Source organism: Salvelinus fontinalis, chromosome 14 (assembly GCF_029448725.1).
Source record: "Salvelinus fontinalis isolate EN_2023a chromosome 14, ASM2944872v1, whole genome shotgun sequence".
NCBI classification, from domain to species: Eukaryota; Metazoa; Chordata; class Actinopteri; order Salmoniformes; family Salmonidae; genus Salvelinus; species Salvelinus fontinalis.
Window position 1 is genome coordinate 50,229,319 of NC_074678.1, and position 19,417 is coordinate 50,248,735.

At 40.7% G+C, this 19,417-nt stretch overlaps 1 protein-coding gene across 2 annotated transcripts; it reads left to right on the plus strand.

Moving 5' to 3' along the window:
* Window positions 1–360: 360 nt before the first annotated feature.
* LOC129811076 (actin-like protein 6A) lies at window positions 361–18,818 on the plus strand. 2 transcript variants are annotated; one of them, XM_055862226.1, is made up of 14 exons: window positions 361–538; window positions 1,115–1,191; window positions 2,494–2,668; window positions 7,397–7,497; window positions 7,917–8,014; window positions 8,369–8,463; window positions 9,764–9,885; window positions 10,764–10,853; window positions 17,122–17,183; window positions 17,299–17,413; window positions 17,529–17,609; window positions 17,768–17,863; window positions 17,964–18,050; window positions 18,200–18,818. In XM_055862226.1, exons 1-14 carry the CDS (start codon window positions 514–516, stop codon window positions 18,278–18,280), a joined length of 1,305 nt encoding a protein of 434 aa, XP_055718201.1. In that variant the 5' UTR covers window positions 361–513; the 3' UTR covers window positions 18,281–18,818. The 2 variants fall into 2 exon arrangements, with proteins under 2 accessions (XP_055718201.1, XP_055718202.1); XM_055862227.1 differs by having other exon boundaries at window positions 9,764–9,870.
* The last annotated feature ends 599 nt before the right edge of the window (window positions 18,819–19,417 follow it).

Here is a 19,417-nt window from a genome sequence, read left to right on the forward strand (position 1 = left end):
ATGCACGCACGCACACACACACACACACACACACACACACACACACACACACACACACACACACACACACAGTTAGTTGCCCTACCCATTGACAGTCAAATAATAATGCCCATTACTCTAAAACAAATGAACTAATATGGACAATTTGACAGGTCATATTTACCATACCTTCTTCAAGTCTCTAACCATTGATGTATAGGGACTGAATTGTGCTCAAATTTTACACAATGCCAAACACAGTTAGGTCCACTCTATCAAATTGTATTCCTTGTCATCTAAAACAGCCCCTCTTCCTCTCATAGTAACTTAACTTTGACGTCACGTACAGAGGCGGATTTAGTGATGCCGTTGAAACGTTTGATTGGATTGCCTGGTAACAGCTATATGGCGCCCGTTAGGTTGATTCACGTTTATGAATTTCTTTTGTTGTGATAAAACGTTTAGCTGCCGGGAAATTTTCTTTAATCGTATTATCCACAAAGTTATATTTGTCTGTTTTTATAATTTGAGAGGATGAGTGGCGGAGTGTATGGAGGCGGTGAGTGTGATTTTTGCGGTCAAAATTAAATGAATGAACTCGCCACGTTGTTCCGTAGTTAGCTACCAGTAACTAGCTAACAGTAGTAGGAGACAACTACATACAACTAGCTTGCTAGCTAGCTAACCTGTTAGCAGGTGATCTGCAGACTGGTGTTATCTTTAGCATATAGCTAGCTTAATAGCTAGTTATCAATGACTGGCATAATCATTTATTTTCTCTCATGCACTTCTTGCTTTGTGATTTACCGAACATGACTGCCAGCGTGCCTGCCAATAATGAATGAAAGATGCTACTAGCTAACTCGCTAGCTGCAGATGAATTACACGCTAGCTTGCTTGCTATTTTAGCTAGCTAGTTTTTTGTTGGCCACGGTATTAGGCTATCGGCAAGTTCGACCAAAACAAGTTTAGATTGCATGCAGTGACTTTTTAAAACGTTCTTTAGCTTTCTTATAAGAAATGTAACTAACGTTAGTTGCCTAGTGTGGTCAATTAAGCTAGCCTCTAGTCTTGACGTAAGTAAACACATTGCTTACTGTTGTCATTTATTCACTTGTGCTTACTTTCTCTGCAGATGAGGTTGGAGCCCTGGTGTTTGACATAGGATCATACACAGTGAGAGCTGGCTATGCTGGAGAAGATTGTCCCAAGGTAAGTGTCCTAGTCTAGTGACCTGATTAACCATGCATCTTCCTCTACATATTCATTTTCTTTTAGAGGGTATATCAATGTCAAGAAATGAGGACTGTAACCCATGACAGTGAGCATGAATTAGGTTTAGGTAGTCAGTTCCTGTCGCACTTGCATTTTGGCAATTCCATGGTAACAAAGTGCTGAGACTTGAAGAACAGTCCATCCAAAGTTTGATAACAGAATGATGTGTTACCAAACTTTGAAACTGCACTGTTCTTCAAGTAAATGTTTATGTACCATTTGATGTGGAAATTGTTAAAAGCAGTCCTTGTGCATTGTTTTATGATTTAATATTGCAATAATTGTTTTTTGTTTGAAAAATCTGAGTCTCAGACTCACTGTTGTTGTGGAATTGCCCATTTGCCCATCCCCATTTAATAGAAATAACACCTCTGTCATCAGTAGACATGAAGGTGCCACTATCTAGGGGTCTGTTCATTAGTGCACACAGTAGCAAAACATTTGGCAACGGTAAACGATAATCAACAAAAAGTTGTTTCTTATTGGACACGTTTAGGTTAGTCCCTCCCTGTTTTAGCCGTTTGCTTCCGTTTGGTTCCCAGTGAATACACTATATTGGACTATAGGAGCCCAACATTACTTCTTAGTCCAAGGACCTTACATGTTATATTAAGAAGTCTGTTGACCAATTCAAGTAACATAATTTAAAAAAGTCCCCATCAAAATCAGTTTAAGCTAGAGATATGTTTTTTCGCATAGGCTGCGTCTCAATCCATCTGCCCGTGTCAGCCTTCCGCATCTGCGGGGGAAGACGGACAGGCTACAGCAGTGCTTGTCAGAACATGAAACATCCCGAAAATTGGTCTTCTCCCGAAAATGTCTGTAGCGTCCAAACAGTCTTCAGCCTAATATATGACCACTATATGGAAAGATGAGAATCTCACGAACACAATGGTGTTCTCCGTGTTGCTTTATGACAGCCACATGTGTAATGTAATAGAACTGAGAGTCATGACCAAGAGGCTAGGGCGAGGCTATAGTTGTTTCATTGTTGCTGTTTGCCGTAAAACAAATTACATTGTTCTGCAAACTAGCAAAAAGGTGTTCCACCTTTAGTTGGAGAAAATACAGTCATGTTTCACTGACAGTATTCTGGACTGTAGTGATAGAAACAATGCATTAAAATGCCATTCTCTCAGACCTGCCCCAAGCATTTGCCTACTAAGACAACTGAGTGCTCCTGCTCCATTCCTCTGAGTTGGCCCATGTTATAATGTTGTGACCTGAATCTGCACATAGGCTGACTTCCCCACAGTGATCGGCGTGACCCTGGACAGAGAGGATGGCAGCACCCCGATGGAGACAGACGGCGGGGACAAGGGCAAGCAGGGCACCAACTACTTCATCGACACCAACCAGCTGAGGGTGGCCCGCGAGAACATGGAGGTCATGTCACCGCTCAAAAACGGCATGAGTGAGTCTCTCTTCCCCGACGTGATCGTAGGCAATGTGGAAGTTGTATAGACAGCATTCTGCTCTGATGAAATTAAAATCCTCATAAAGTTGGTGGAGCAAAATGCTGCTGGTCCTGTGAAGTTGCCTCTAGATAGTATGGTAGTGGGAATGCCAGGCTCAGTGATGGCTTCATCATCTATGACACTGCACAATGTTTGGGGAGAGGGTCCTTATCTGGACTGCTCTGTTTGTCTGTGGTCAGTGTTTTACTGACCTGAGAATCTTCCTGTGAGATTAACATAAACAACAGTATTTCCAGAGGCTTCCCCTGTGTATATGCTTTGCCACTATGTTGAAATGATCAGCATTCAACAGTGAAGAGGATGGTCTTTGTTAGAAAAGAGAAATGATGGTTGTTCATTGGTCAGACTGAGAGCCATCATGGCGTAGGTGTTGGGTTTCTTTCTCATGAACTCTCCATGGTGCTGATTTGATGCAAGTAAATATAACAGGCTAGCCATCTCAAATGGAAAATAGGAAGTAAATGAAAACGAGGTGTTGTGGTTTTGTCCACCCCATTTTAAAATATTTTTATGAGATTGCCATTTAGGACATTGCTTACGTGGTCCTTCAAGCTGCCGTTATGGAGGTAATGATGACCTGACTGACGTTAATCTGAATTCAGTACAGGGGAGTTGGACTATTTAGAGAAGTGTGACAGCAATCTTAATTGACGCAGAGGAGCACTATGGCACCAGAGACCTCCTTAGAGTGCTGACCTGGATCATTATTCGCACACTTCGCTAAAATTAGCAAAGTTCATCAGTCTTTTTAAAAAAAAATTCTCCAGTATCCGACCCAGCAACAGAGATGAAAGAGGTAGGCTAATAAAATTCAGTTGTGCGACGAGACGTATGCACTATGCATGCACACCTTAATTATTCAACAGTCCTGGGCCTTATTTGTAGCAGCAAATGACCTGTATGACTTGCCCAAAGAGATGCAGTGCCTTCAGAAAGTATTCACATCCCTTGACTTATTTCACATTTTGTTGTGTTATAGCCTGAATTTAAAATACCCCATAATGTCAAAGTGGAATTATGTTTTGACACGTTTTTTTATTCATGAAAAGCGGGAACATCTCGAGTCAATAAGTATTCAACCCCGTTGTTATGGCAAGCCTAAATAAGTTCAGGAGTAAAAATGTACATTTATATTTTAAAGAGTCATAAGTTGCATGGACTCACTCGGTGTGCAATAATAGTGTTTAACATTATTTTTGAATGACTACCTCTTCTCTGTACCCACATATAATTATCAGTAAGGTCCAGATTCAACCACAAAGACCAGGGAGGTTTTCCAATGCGTCGCAAAGAAGGGCAGCTATTGGCCTTTTTCCCCCAAAAAAGGCAGACATTGAATATCCTTTTGAGCATGGTGAAGTCATTAATCACACTTTGGATGGTGTATCAATACACCCAGTCACTACAAAGATACAGGCGTCCTTCCTAACTCAGTTGCCGGAGAAAAAGGAAACCGCATTTAGGGATTTCTCCTTGAGGCCAATGGTGACTTTAAAACAGTTATGAGTTTAATGGCTGTGATAGGAGAAAACTGAGGATGAATCAACAACATTGTTGTTAACCCACAATACTAACCGAATTGACAGTTAAAGAAGGAAGCCTGTATAGAATAAAACATATTCCAAAACATTCATCCTCTTTGCAATAAGTCACTAAAGTAATACTGTGAAAAATGTGGCAAAGCAATTCACTTTTTGTCCTGAATACAAAGTGTTATGTTTGGGGCAAATCCGATACAACACTTTACTGAGTACCACTCTCCATATTTTCAAGCACAATGGTGGCTGCATCATGTTATGGGTATGCTTGTAATCGTTAAGGACTGGGGAGTTTTTCAGGATAAAAAAAATGAATGTAATCCTAGAGGAAAATCTGGTTGTCTGCTTTCCACCAGACACTGGGAGATGAATTCAGCAGTACAATAACCTAAAACACAAGACCAAATATACATGAGTTGCTTACCAAGAAGAAAGTGAATGTTCCTGAGTGGCCGAGTTACCGTTTTGATTTAAATCTACTTAAAATTCTATGGCAAAGACCTGAAAATGGTTGTTAAGCAATGATCAATAACCAATTTGACCGAGCTTGAAGAATTTTGAAAAGAATAATGGGCAAATGTTGCACAATCCAGGTGTGGAAAGCTCTTAGTCTTACCCAGAAAGACTCACAACCATAATCGCTGCCCAAGGTGTTTCTACAAAGTATTGAGTGTAAATGAAATATTTCTATATTTCATTTTCAATAAATGTGCTAATAGTTGCTAAATACATGTTTTCACTTTGTCATTATGGTGTATTGTGTGTAGATGGGTGAACAAAGTGACCCATGGTGGGGTTATGGTATGGGCAGGCATAAGCTACCGACAACGAACACATTTTATCAATGGTAATTTGAATGCAGAGAGATACGGTGATGAGATCCTGAGTACCATTGCCATGCTATTCATCTGCTGCCATCACCTCATGTTTCAGAATGATAATGCACTCCCCCATGTCGCAAGGATCTGTACACAATTCCTGGATGCTGATAATGTCCCAGTTCTTCCATGGCCTGCATACTCACCAGACATGTCACCCATTGAGCATATTTGGGATGCTCTGGATCGACGTGTACGACTGCGTGTTCCAGTTCCTGACAATATCTAGCAAACTTTGCATTATCAGCTATATGCAAAGGAGATGTGTCGCACTGCATGAAAATGGTGGTCACACCAGATACAGACTTGGTTTCTGATCCACGCCCCTACCTCTTCTTTTTTTTAAGGTATCTGTGACCAAAACATGCATATCTGTATTCCCAGTTGTGGAATACATAGATTAGGGTCGAATACATTTCTTTCAGTTGATTTCCTTATGAACTGTAACTCAGTAAAATCTTAAATTGTTGCGTTTTCTATATTTGTTCTGTGTTCGTGATAGTAAACCCAGGAATTGGAACAAATTATTTCCCCATCGTTTCGTTCTGAACATAACCATTTTTTTGTGTTGTTGTTGTTCCGACCAGAAAAATAAAGTTCTGAACCGGTTCGTATCAAAAAAAGTATTGGTTTATATCGTTCCCTTTTATATAATTATTATAATTTTTGTTGTACTTTTAACCCTTTTTCTCCCCAATTTTGTGATATCCAAATGGTAGTTACAGTCTTGTCCCATTGCTGCAACTCCCCTACGGACTCGAGAGGCGAAGGTCGAGAGCCATGCGTCCTCCTAAACACGCCCTGTCAAGCCACACTACTTCTTGACACACGGCTTGCTTAACCTGTAATGCAGCTGCACCAATGTGTCAGAGGAAACACCGTCCAGCTGCCAACTGAAGTCAGCTTGTAGGCGCCCGGCCCGCCACAAGGAGTCGCTAGAGCGGGATTGGACTAGGGAATCCCAGCCGGCCAAAACCTCCCCTAACCCGAACTACGCTAAACTAATTGTGCACCGCCTCATGGGTCTCAGGGTCACGGCCGGCTGTTACACAGCCTGGGGTCAAACCCGGGTCTGTAGTAACGCCTAAAGAACTACGATGCATTGCCTTAGACCGCTGCGCCTCTCGGGAGGCCCATATCGCTCCTCTGTTAGTTTTTGAAACACAATCTTTATTTTTTGTACATTCCGCTCTACATTAAATTACTTCAACATTCAGTGCAGATAGAGCTGCTTGCTATAGAGCAGGTAAGCTATTTAATCTTCATAGGAAAGCCATGAAGAGCAAATTGTCTTTTGCCATAAAAGCATGGTTTAATCATAATGAAAAACAAACGTGTGCACAGTGCTGCCAGTCACCATGGACAAACAAGTCTTTGAACTTCAGAGACTTGGCTTAACGTTGGACCAGAGCAAACGTTAGCTAGTTTGCTTGTGTGTGCAGAGCAGCACTAGAATTAAAAACACTTCTTACCTTTTTGTAGTTAATTAATCCAATGTGAAACGTGATAACCCAACTAAAGTTATCATTAAAAGTTGATCCATTCTTCTATAATTAAATAGCCTACGTCATCAGTAGGCTACTGTAACCTAGGCTTCAGAGGAAGAGGGGCAGGTACCCTACACCCACCGGCAAAGTTTTCCAGCTGGCGGGCAGACACTGGAATATGTTTCTGAGTGACCGAGTAAGGGTTTTGCATAGGCGTTTTGTTGCGATTTTTGTGGGACTGGGAAAAAATGCCCGGAACATTTAAAGAAGACGTTATTAACCAGGTCCCATGCTTTTAAAATAACAGTTCTGTTCCGGAACAGAACAGATCACTTTCGTTCTGATTCTGTTGCTCGAATAATTTCGTTATTTTCTGGTTTTCAGTTCTGTTCCCTGAACCAGTTCCAACGCCTGACTGAACCTGGCATCGTTGTCAAAATTCTGGTATCGTGACAACTCTAACTGTGCAAGTAACGCACTAATTGGCAAGGAATATCAACAAATGTGCACACGTGGCTACATGCTTTGATCTCAAAAGCGCACAACCGGGGATGATTTGAAAGCCCGCTCCTGCCTGTCAATGCAATACAATCCTACTCGATGTGCTCTGCAGAAATTGGGAAAACAGCAATACATTGCATCCATAGGACAATGATCAAATTCTGATTGGTCTATAGATTTTCTTGTGCCAATTTTTCACTGGTTACCAATGACATCCTCTTACTCATTCATATGCGTTTTTTGTTTTCTTATCTGTGAAGTCGAGGACTGGGACAGCTTCCAGGCCATCCTAGACCACACCTACAAGATGCACTTCAAGTCCGAGCCCAGCATGCATCCTGTACTCATGTCGGAAGCCTCGGTGAGTAGGCCTCGCCTTCAGTTTGGAATGAGCCTCATGTCATTTTGTTCACACACACCCGTAATAGTGCATTGGTTTTGTCATAACCTCATTCAGTATGGAATGAGCCCCATGTAAGTTGAAATGACAGTGAACACCCGACTGCCACTCGTGCCATCAATGTCCAAAGTGGCTCACCTCTGATTTTGAATCACAACAAACCACTATGGAGTTACTATACTGTGATATAGTCTTTTTTTCTGTGGTATTAAGTATATATGGTGTCCTGCTGGTTTAGGCACCAAATGTAAGAAAACGCTCTGAAACAGAAGGTACTATCTGTACTTGTTCAGTAAGAAACGCTAGTTCACGTTTTCAGTTGAAAAATGTTTTGCTATGGTGTGCCCTAATGAACACTTCTTTCTCTCATCTCTGTGCAGTGGAACACACGAGCCAAGCGGGAGAAGCTAACCGAGCTGATGTTTGAGCATTACAACATTCCCGCCTTCTTCCTGTGTAAAACGGCAGTGCTCTCCTCGTATCCTTAAGCCATCCAGGCTTTGCAGAGTAGATTGACATGAAATGGGGACGTTGTTGGAAGGTTGAAGTGGTGGCTTGATGGTGTCGCTGTAATAAAACACTAGTCAAGTTCGATCCGTCTGCTGTTTGACAATGACCCCCAACATCTCCCGAACAGTTTTGTTTTTCAATTCCTTTTATTCCAATTTATTTTATTTATCCAGGTGTGTCTCATTGAGAACTTCTCTCTTCTACGGTAGATTTGTATTTTGCTATTAGCTATTGCTTATGTGACTTTGACACAAGGGTTTGGGCTGAAATACATGTTGCTCTCTGTAGAAATGTGCCTTTTCCTTAACTCTGAGTGCCTGAGCTTTGCCAATGGACGATCCACAGGGTTGGTGTTAGACAGCGGCGCCACACACACAACAGCCATTCCAGTGCATGACGGTTACGTGCTTCAGCAAGGTAAATTGTGCACTTCTCCGACCGCCCTCTCTTCTATTTTGGTTTGTGGTTTTATTTTTCATGGGCCATGTCCACACATTTGTCTAATTTAAAGGAATGATAAACTCTTACCCTTATGAGTTAGTTGCACAGAAGTAACACTTCTGTCCCTCCCTGCAACAAATTGAACCCCCATAGAAAGTACGGTAGCAGTAAGATTAAGTATAGAAATGCAGGAAAGAGGTTTGACATTGTATCCACCTCCAAATCATCTCCTTACAGTAAAGATGCATCTTTTTTATTTTATTAGGTTATAGCAACATCTTGGCGAAGTATCAAGGTCTAGGCTTTCTGCAGTGAGGGCATTTGAGTCGGAGCTACATTGAAATACAAGACTGAGGAGAATGGCACAGGAGTCCAGGCTGGCATATTAATAGGGTATTGTGTTACCCAGAAATCAATGAAGCCTTTTTAGTTGATATAATATGAGGGAATGTTAATTTGGAAAAGGAGTATTAGGTTAGGGTCATTAAAGGACAAACATGAGGACACGATGCCTCTGTTCACAATGGTGTAAAGTCATTCAGTATTCTTGGCCCGTGTGTATGTCATAGATGTTATAAGCCATCATAGCAGGTGTATACACTGAGTGTACAAAACACTAGGAACGCCTTCCTAATATTGAGTTGCCCCCCCCCCCCCCCTTTGACCTCAGAACAGCCTCAATTCGTTGGGGAATGGACTCTACAAGGTGTCGAAAGCATTCCACAGTGATGCTGGCCCATGTTGACTCCAGTGCTTCCCACAGTTGTGAAGTTCTCTGGGTGCCCTTTTGGTGGTGGACCATTCTTGATACACACAGGATAATGTTGAGCGTGAAAAACCAAGCAGAAAGCATTGTCATTCTTGACACAAACCGGTGTGCCGGCACCTACCATCATACCCCGTTCAAAGGCACTTCAATCTTTTGTCTTGCCCATTCACCCTCTGAATGGCACACACACACTATCCATACACACTATCCAGGCTTAAAAGTCCTTACATTCACTTAAAACAGTCTAGATTAAGAGGTGACCTCCAATAAAGGATCACAGTTTTCAACTGGATTCACCTGGCCAGTCTGTCATGGATAGAGCAGGTGTTCATAATGTTTTGTGCACTGAGTGTATGTTCCAATGATGGGAAAATAAAATGAGAGATGATACACCATTTATTTTGTCTAAATATGTGTTTTGGACATGGCGACAAACGAAAAATGATGCTGTCTTCAATATCTTTTCCCCAAAACAATCAGTGACACCTTTTTGATATTTTGTTTCAGGCATTGTCAAGTCTCCCCTTGCTGGGGATTTTATGAGCATGCAATGTAGAGAGCTATTTCAAGAGTTAAATGTTGAAATAGTCCCTCCTTACATGATTGCCTCAAAGGTGAGACCTGCTAAAGTAAGTCAAAACTACTCATTTCAGAGATTCCACATCTCACTTTTTGGTGCTATTCCTCAAGTTACGGTGGTGGGGTGGTGTAAGTACTTAGATATTTAAAAATATCTTTACATATTCATGTTATCTCATGGATTCCCCTTCATCCACTCAATGTTTCATTAGTCACTTGGGCCTGTTTGGGAATTTGCATGTAATATTAAGGCTGTCTGTAATTTAATGATTGACCATTAACAATTAATACAAGTGATGCTCTAACTCAGGTCTTTGGTTCCCATACACTGCATGCATGAGCATCAAATTGACACGGGCCATAAAATTGGTATAGACAAAATTAGTTTGATCAACTCCATACCAAAAGCCCTACATTGGTCTCGTTAATTGAAATTCCCTTGTCATTCTCTGTTGTCTTGTACTTGCATTAGCATGAATTTTAAATGAGTATGTCACACAGCATGCTTGAAAAAGTCATAATCTACAAAACCTAAAGCAATATCCATAATTTAATAAGCACTAGGGGAAAGAACCATGATAGGAACCAGACTTCACAGGAATTCCATTCATCCTTCATATTTTGATTTCTCATACCACAAAATGTGACATTCTTCATTGTCCTGTGATTGTCTTCACCCGTCACACTCTGAGATGTGATTACTCTGAATTTATCAGGAATTCCTCATATTCTTGACATCAAGACTTGATAGCCTTTTATCCCTGGCTCTATATTATTACACTCTCTTACGCCTGGTCCCAGATCTGTTTGTGCTGTCTCGCCCAACTCCTATGGTCATTTCCATAAACCGCACAAACAGATCTGGGAGCAGGGTACTCCTCTTCCATTAAGATGGCACACTGCTAATCTTAGTGTTTCCTCATTGTAGGATGCAGTACGTGAAGGAGCCCCAGCAAGCTGGAAGAAGAAGGAGAAACTACCTCAAGTCACCCGTTCCTGGCACAACTACATGTGTAATGTAAGTAGTTGTGTGCTATCATAAACAGAAAGTCATAAACAATCCTATGTAGGCGGTCAGTGATGCGTCACCAAATCATATGGATCATAGACGTGAAATAAACCTGTCTTCATCATTTGCATTTTCTTAGTGAATTTTCATTACTGCTACAGGGCTCGGAGTTAACACTTGTCCTCTTGTTGGACAAGAAGAATATAGATGATATAGATATCGCAATAGGCCTATCAAACAATTACTCCGATCAGAATTGGAATAATATTCAAATCAAATTTTCATGTACATAAACAAAAAAGCCTAGCTAAAGTGTAGGGGATTTATTAATACAGTGCCTTCTGAAAATATTCTCATCCCTTGACTTTTTCCAAAATGTTTTGTTACAATGTAGGATTAAAATGGATTTAAAAGGCAAAAAAATTAAATACCAATGAGAGAAAGCTTACATAAGTATTCAACTCCCTGAGTCAGTACGTGTTAAAATCACCTTTGGCAACGATTACAGCTGTGAGTCTTTCTGGGTAAGTCTCAAAGAGCTTTGAACACCTGGATTGTACAATATTTGCGCATTATTCTTAAAAAAAAAAATCAGGCTCTGTCATGTTGGCTGTTGATCATTGCTAGACAGCCATTTTCAATTCTTGCCATAGATTTTCAAGCTGATTTAGGTCAACTGTACTAGGCCACTCAGGAACACTCAATGTTGTTTTGGTAAGCAACCCCAGTGTATATTTGGCCCGGTGATTTAGTTTATTGTCCTGCTGAAAGGTTCATTCATCTCCCAGTGTCTGGTGGAAAGCAGACTGAACCATATTTTCCTTTAGGATTTTGCCTGTGCTTAGCGCCATTCTGCCCTTTTTTTTAATCACAAATGACTCCCCAGTCCTTAACAATTTACAAGCATATCCATAACATGATGCAGCCACCACTCTGCTTAAAAATATAGAGTGGTACTCAGTAATGTGTTGTATTGGATTTGCCCCAAACATAATGCTTTTAATTCAGGACATAAGTTAATTTCTTTGCCAAATTTTTTGCACTTTTACTTTAGTGCCTTATAGCAAACAGGATACATGTTTTGGAATATGTTGTATTCTTTACAGGCTAGTATTGTGGAGTAACTAGGGTTGGAAACTTTCTGGTAAATTTTTGCTTAAATTCATCAAAAAAGTTTGCTTATGACAGTGAACCTTTTTTTGTGGGAAGCACATAAGGCAATTCTAGGTCTTGTGGCATATTTTGGTTAAACTATCCCCAGTTCAATGGAATTGCAACCCTCTGCATGCACAGTGCTTTTTTCCATCACATGTACAGCTGATTCTCAAGATCTTGCACACTAATGAGATGATATTTAGTCCGCACTACTACACTGTCTGAGCCAAGGACTACATGCTTTCTGGTAAGTTTTGATTACAATACTGGGTGGGGTGAATATATTTTATGACATGCATGATTTCTTTATTAACTAGTAAATAGTAGCCTACAGCAAAGTGTGTTTAAATCATTTCTAAATTGTCAACAATTTCCGTTAGTTCGTTTTTGCTACCATGTGGGTTTTAGCTTGCCTGAGCCTGCTAACTGAGGGGTGTTAATTCACCTGTTTCCATACGTTTCATTTTAAAACATTTATCTTACAAAGGAGCTGTTTAATCTAACTGCTTAACTATTTATCTGTACATGGAATTGTATTAGGGGTTTTTTACTCATTTTTTTCTAATCTTTTTAGGAAAATGCCACAGTCCCTATCTGATGTGTGGAGACATTTCACTGCAGCTAATGTAGAAGGAAATGCTGTGTACATTTGCAAATACTGTGCCAAATCATATGTGAAGAATGCAACAAAGATGCAGAATCATCTGGCTAAGTGCATAAAGTTCCTCTGACAAAAGTTCCTCTACGTCTATTTGGGGTGAAAATAATGAATCAGACACCTTATCGATAGCAACAGCTCATGGTCCTCCTGGAATCCGAAGTTTTTTTGACTCAATGGAGGAACATAGTCAGAGAAATGCTGATGAATGTCTTGCTTGAGCTGTGTATGCAACTGGTTCACCTCTGCTCACAGGCAATGTGTATTGGATGAGATTCCTGAATGTTCTTCGCCCAGCATACACCCCTCCAACCAGACATGCTTTATCTACTAATTTGCTGGATGCAGAGTTCAACAGAGTTCAAGTGAATGTCAAGCAAATCATAGAGAAAGCAGACTGTATTTCAATCATCTCTGATGGGTGGTCAAATATTCGTGGGCAAGGAAGAATTAACTACATCATCTCCACCCCTCAACCAATTTTCTACAAAAGCACAGACACAAGGGACAACAGACACACCGGTCTCTACATTGCAGATGAGCTGAAGACAGTCATCAATGACCTTGGACCACAGAAGGTATTTGCACTGGTGACAGACAATGCTGCGCACATGAAGGCTGCTTGGTCTAAAGTGGAGGAGTTCTACCCTCACATCACACCCATTGGCTGTGCTGCTCATGCATTGAATCTACTCCTCAAGAACGTCACGGCACTGAAAACAATGGATACACTCTACAAGAGAGCCAAGGAAATGGTTAGGTATGTGAAGGGTCATCAAGTTATAGCCGCAATCTACCTCACCAAGCAAAGTGAGAAGAATAAGAGCACCACATTGAAGCTGCCCAGCAACACCCGTTGGGTGGTGTTGTCGTCATGTCTGCTGGAGGGGAAGGAATCTCTCCAAGTAATGTCCATATCAGTCTGCTGATATGGACAGCCCCATCAAGAGGATCCTCCTGGATGATGTATTTTGGGAGAGAGTGGTAAGCAGCCCGACAGTCCTGAAACCAAAGCAGTAGCCATTGCACGGATTGAAGGAGACAATGTTATGCTGTCTAATGTTCAGACTATGCTTGCAGATGTAAGAGAAGAAATCTGTACTGCCCTGCCCACTTCAGAGTTGCTCCAAGCAGAGGAAACTGCAGTTCTGAAATGCATTAAAAAGCGTGAAGACTTCTGCCTGAAGCCCATACACGCCGCAGCGTACATGTTGGACCCCAAGTATGCTGGCAAGAGCATCCTGTCTGGGGCAGAGATCAACAAGGCCTATGGTGTCATCATTACTGTGTCTCGCCACCTTGGCCTGGATGAGGGCAAGGTTCTTGGCAGTCTGGCGAAGTACACTTCCAAGCAAGGGCTTTGCGATGGAGATGCAATATGGCAGTCGTGCCAACATATCTCATCAGCCACCTGGTGGAAGGGACTTTTTGAATCTGAGGCTCTTTCTCCTGTTGCTTCCGTCATCCCCCAATTCCCACAAACATCAGCCTCCTCAGAGCGCAACTGGTCCTTGTTTGGGAACACACACAACAAAGCACGCAACAGGCTGACCAATACAAGGGTTGAAAAATTGGTGGCCATCCGGGCACATTTTAGGCTTTTTGAGCCTGACAACGAGCCATCCTCAACAAGGTTGGAAAGTGACAGTGAAGATGAGGCCTCAGAGTCTGATGTTCAAGAGGTGGACATTGAAGAGGTCCAGGGAGAAGACATGGAAGCCTGAGAGGAAGACAACCAAAGCTTTAGTTTCTAGACTATAATTTTATAGATGTATGTTGAAAATGTTTTTGGGAGATGCGATGGATAATTGGGGATCATTCAATATTCCCTTTCTTTTGTTGTTCAGTGACATCATCCCATGTGAAGAGTCAACTCATTTAATTGAACAATTTGTAACAATCTTTTTTTTCTATTGGAAGAATTTAATAATTTGCAATTATGTCTACTTATGATATAGGTAAAAGGTTTATGTTTCTGTCTCCATATGATATGGTAAATAAATCCAATGCAAAAAAACATCTACATTTAAATGGTATTCATATTAATTTGTCTATATTTCTGTTAATTCCCTTTAATTCCCACAGAAAGTTTCCACCTCTGAATATTCCCCAAAATGTGCAACCCTAGGAGTAACTACAATGTTGTTCATCCATCCTTAGTTTTATCCTATTACAGCCATTAAACTATAACTGTTTTAAAGTCACCATTGGCCTCATGGTGAATTACCTGAGTGGTTTCCTTCTTCTCCGGCAACTGAGTTAGGAAGGACACCTGTATCTTTGTAGTGACTGGTTGTTTTGATACACCATCCAAAGTGTAATTAATGACTTCACCATGCTCAGAGGGATATTCAGTGTCTGTTTTAAAATATATATATATATATATGCACTACCGTTCAAAAGTTTTGTCACAAACTGAAGATCTCGTACAACGCTGTGTACTACTCCCTTCACAGAACAGTGCAAAATGGCTCTAACCGGAATAGAAAGAGAAGTGGGAGCCCCCGGTGCACAACTGAGCAAGAAGACAAGAACATTAGTGTCTAGTTTGAGAAACATACGCCTCACAAGTCCTCAACTGGCAGCTTCATTAAATAGTACCTGCAAAACACCAGTCTCAACGTCAACAGTGAAGAGGCGACTCCGGGATGCTGGCCTTCTAGGCAGAGTTCCTCTGTCCAGTGCCTGTTCTTTTGCCCATCTTAATCTTTTCTTTTATTGGCCAGTCTGAAATATGTATTTTTCTTTGCAACTCTGCCTAGAAGGCCAACATCCCGGAGTCGACTGTACGAGATCTTCAGTTTCTTTGCAATTTCTCGCATGGAATAGCCTTCATGTCTCAGAACAAGAATAGACTGACGAGTTTCAGAAGAAAGTTATTTGTTTCTGGCCATTTTGAGCCTGTAATCAAACCCACAAATGCTGATGCTCTAGTTAACTAGTCTAAAGAAGGCCAGTTTTATTGCTTCTTTAATCAGAACAACAGTTTTCAGCTGTGCTAATATAACTGCAAAAGTGTTTTCTAATGATCAATTAGACTTTTAAATTATAAACTTGGATTAGCTAACACAACGTGCCATTGGAACACAGGAGTGATGGTTGCTCATAATGGACCTCTGTACGCCTATGTAGATATTTCATAAAAAATCTGCCGTTCCCAGCTACAATAGTCATTTACAACATTAACAATGTCTACACTGTGTTTCTGATCAATTTGATGTTATTTTAATCGACAGAAAATGTGCTTTCCTTTCAAAAACAAGGATATTTCTAAGTGACCCCAAACGTTTGAACAGTAGTGTATATATTTTTCAATTACCCATCTACCAATAGGTGCCCTTTGCGAGGCATTACAAAACCTCCCTGGTCTTTGTGGTTGAATCTGTGTTTGAAATGCAATGCTCTACTGAGGGACTCTACAGATAAGTGTATGTGTGGGTTACAGAGATGAGGTAGTCATTCAAAAATCATATTTAACACTATTGCACAGAGTACATCCTTGCCACTTATCTGACTTCATAAGCAAATTTTTTACTATTTTACTACTGAACTTATTTAGGCTTGTCATAAGAGGTTGAATAGTTATTGACTCAAGACATTTCAGCTTTTAATTTTGTATTAATTTTAAAAAGTAAATAATCTAAAACATTATGTCAAAGTGGAATTATGTTGTTGTGTTTAGGTCAGTGACATATAATCTCAATGTAATCCTTTTTAAATTCAGGAAGTAACACAACAAAATGTGGAATAAGTCAAGGGGTGTAAAATACTTTCTGAAGGCACTGTAAGTGCATATGGCCTACAGCCTCATGTCTAAACCGATGCTGACACGAGCGATGCGCCAGAAAATGTAGCCAAACTTTAATGAGACTTTATGATGACATAAATATAAGCTAAATGCCAGTCATATTTGACAAATATAATGAAGGATAATTGAACATTAACGTCTAAAGGCTTGTTTCTGTCGACATACTTGAGGCACAGTTCATTCAGATAAAATGGTGCCTGTTGCACATCATCCACCTTGAATCTGAGCGTAGGTGGTCAGCATTTGGAAACTATTTAACCATAAATGTAATTGTTTAAAACCTGAATGTTTTATGTAATTTTATGAAGCATGTCTTGTTTTAAAGTAGCCTAGCCTAACCAAAATACGACCATGAAAATGTTGAGAATTATTTAAAATACTTTGTCATTGAAACCATAATTTTTCTTATGTTCTATTAATTTTCAAATCAACTTTATTTTATTGTGCAGCAGTCAAAGGCATAATCCTAGTCATATTACCCATGCTCTTTGATGCATCTTTAGATCGGCCCTCTTAATTTATAAAGGATATTTTTTGGGGGGTGGGATAAGTGACGAGCTTTTAGACAAGTAAAAAAATCTGTCCTACAAGTGGCTAAAAAAGTTAATGTCAAGCCCTGCTGCTTGAATATTTTATGTTTTTCGCCCTACCTCCAGACTGTGATCCAGGATTTCCAGGCCTCCGTGCTGCAGGTTTCAGACTCGCCGTACGATGAACAGTGAGTCCACCATAATCTACTCCATTCAAACATTTCACAATAACCACCACAGAATAGTTCTGTCCCTTAAAGGGTTAATTCTCATTCTTTTGAAATGTAATCATCTCTCCCGCAGAGTTGCAGCCCAGATGCCCACAGTTCACTACGAGCTGCCCAATGGATACAACTGTGACTTTGGGGCAGAGAGGCTGAAGATTCCAGAGGGCCTTTTCGACCCCTCCAATGCCAAGGTAAGAATCACAGATTGCCAAAAAGCCTTAATCATTCTATGTGACCGGACCTGTCTGAAATGTGGTGTTCAGAATGGTCAGTGTTCTAACCGTCTGTTCCGGTTCTCCTCCACAGGGTCTGTCTGGCAACACCATGTTGGGAGTCGGCCACGTGGTGACCACCAGTGTGGGAATGTGTGACATTGATATTCGGCCGGTAGGTGCCCACATTCAAGACCTATGTATTTTGTGAGTGATACTTGGTATGTTTATGTTATTCAGAATGACATGTTAAAGCCAGGTTGAGGCCAGTTGACCTTTTTCTCCACTTGAATAAAGAGGTTCTACAGAACTGACTTTTGACCTTTGTCCCAGGGTCTTTATGGTAGTGTGGTGGTCACCGGCGGCAACACACTCATCTCTGGCTTCACGGACCGACTCACCAGAGAACTCTCTCAGAAGACCCCCCCTGTGAGTGCTACACTAAACTACTTCTCACTGGCTTACTTCATCCATTTGTGGTACTCTTAAGGTTAGTAATCATGGTGCCTGTCTTCTCTCCTCTGTTCAGAGCATGAGGCTGAAGTTGATAGCCAACAACACAACAGTGGAGCGCAGGTTCAGTGCCTGGATAGGAGGCTCCATCCTGGCATCACTAGTGAGTTCACTTCCATATACTTTCACTGTATTGCAACACTTCTGGTCACTTGCTCACTATGATTTGTGTGTTTGCCTGATTTTTTTTATTTTTTATTATAACATGATATTACTTTGGCCTAATAAGTGTCATGTTTTCTTTTACCCTAGGGAACTTTCCAGCAAATGTGGATCTCGAAACAAGAGTACGAGGAGGGCGGTAAGCAGTGTGTGGACAGAAAGTGCCCTTGATTGACCGCCAACCACGTTCTGCTGCCTCCAGAACTCCCAACAGCGTGTCTAGTTTAACATTTTATTGTGGACTCAGGAACACCCAAGGACGGTTGCTGTTTTTGACGATTTAAAAAAAAAACTGATAAGTCTGTCTTTTTTATAATTTTATGTAGAAAACATTGACTGTAACAAACCGTGTCACATTGCTATGAAGAGGGAGGGGGAGGCTAAGTTCCTTTTTGATTCCACATAATTTTCAGTATATTTAACGACTTGATATTTTGATATCAGTCCTCTTGACAGGTAAGAAACACTTGGGCAGTGTTAGTGGATATGCATTATCTAATGTGGTGTCAGGTGAATGTCATTTGTCTTTAAGCCTTTCCATTTTGAGTTCGTGAATACGCTTCTCTAATGATGCCATTGATTCGCTGTCGTTGAGTTGCTGGACAAGACAATTATTCACTGCAAATGAAATTTGTATTTCATTTCACTCATGTTAATATTTGATTGGCTATTTGCTGTCTTGAAAATAAAAGGAATATTTGTTAAGTGATATTCTTGAATTCTGTTTTGACACTTGCAACTAATTTGACACACTCGTGTACATTCACTTTATTTACATTTTTCAGCAGAACAGATGCATCATTTGACAAATTCTCATCTGCTTAAATTATTTCACAGGTTGTGGTTAGTCACCACACAATCCCCAACTAAAATGCAAATGAATGGCAACAAATACATGCGATGTCATTTAATGAGGAAAATCATTTGATTTGAAGCCTCTCCCTATGGAGCCAATGAGCTGAGAATGTTTAATTGACTCTGCAAAGAAAAAGATTCTAGTATGGGTGATGTGCAGCAGTTCAGAGGAGAGTACAACGTTTTTCCAAATGAACTGGTTAAAGGATAATATCTTAGTCTTGACTGAGCAGCAGCCTAAGCAACAGTAGGACTTACCTGTAAAGTACATATTCACAGAAGTTCAGAGGCTCTCTATGTACCCTTGAGGAGAGAGGTCTTTGTCAACTTCCTTGAAACCCTGGTTGGTGGGAAAAGGCACATAGCCTGGTAGTGTGGTGCCAGGACAACAATCCCTCAATGTTAGTAAGAGCGTGAACTACAGGGAACACATCGACTGGGCTGTCACTAAGA

What these genes read in the sequence shown, in the direction of transcription:
- LOC129811076 (XM_055862226.1), top strand. Translation starts at nt 514, where the DNA reads ATGAGTGGCGGAGTGTATGGAGGCG. An exon ending in TACTCATGTCGGAAGCCTCG is followed by an intron (nt 7,498 to 7,916) that starts GTGAGTAGGCCT and finishes ATCTCTGTGCAG; the next exon opens with TGGAACACACGAGCCAAGCG. An exon ending in CGGTTACGTGCTTCAGCAAG is followed by an intron (nt 8,464 to 9,763) that starts GTAAATTGTGCA and finishes ATTTTGTTTCAG; the next exon opens with GCATTGTCAAGTCTCCCCTT.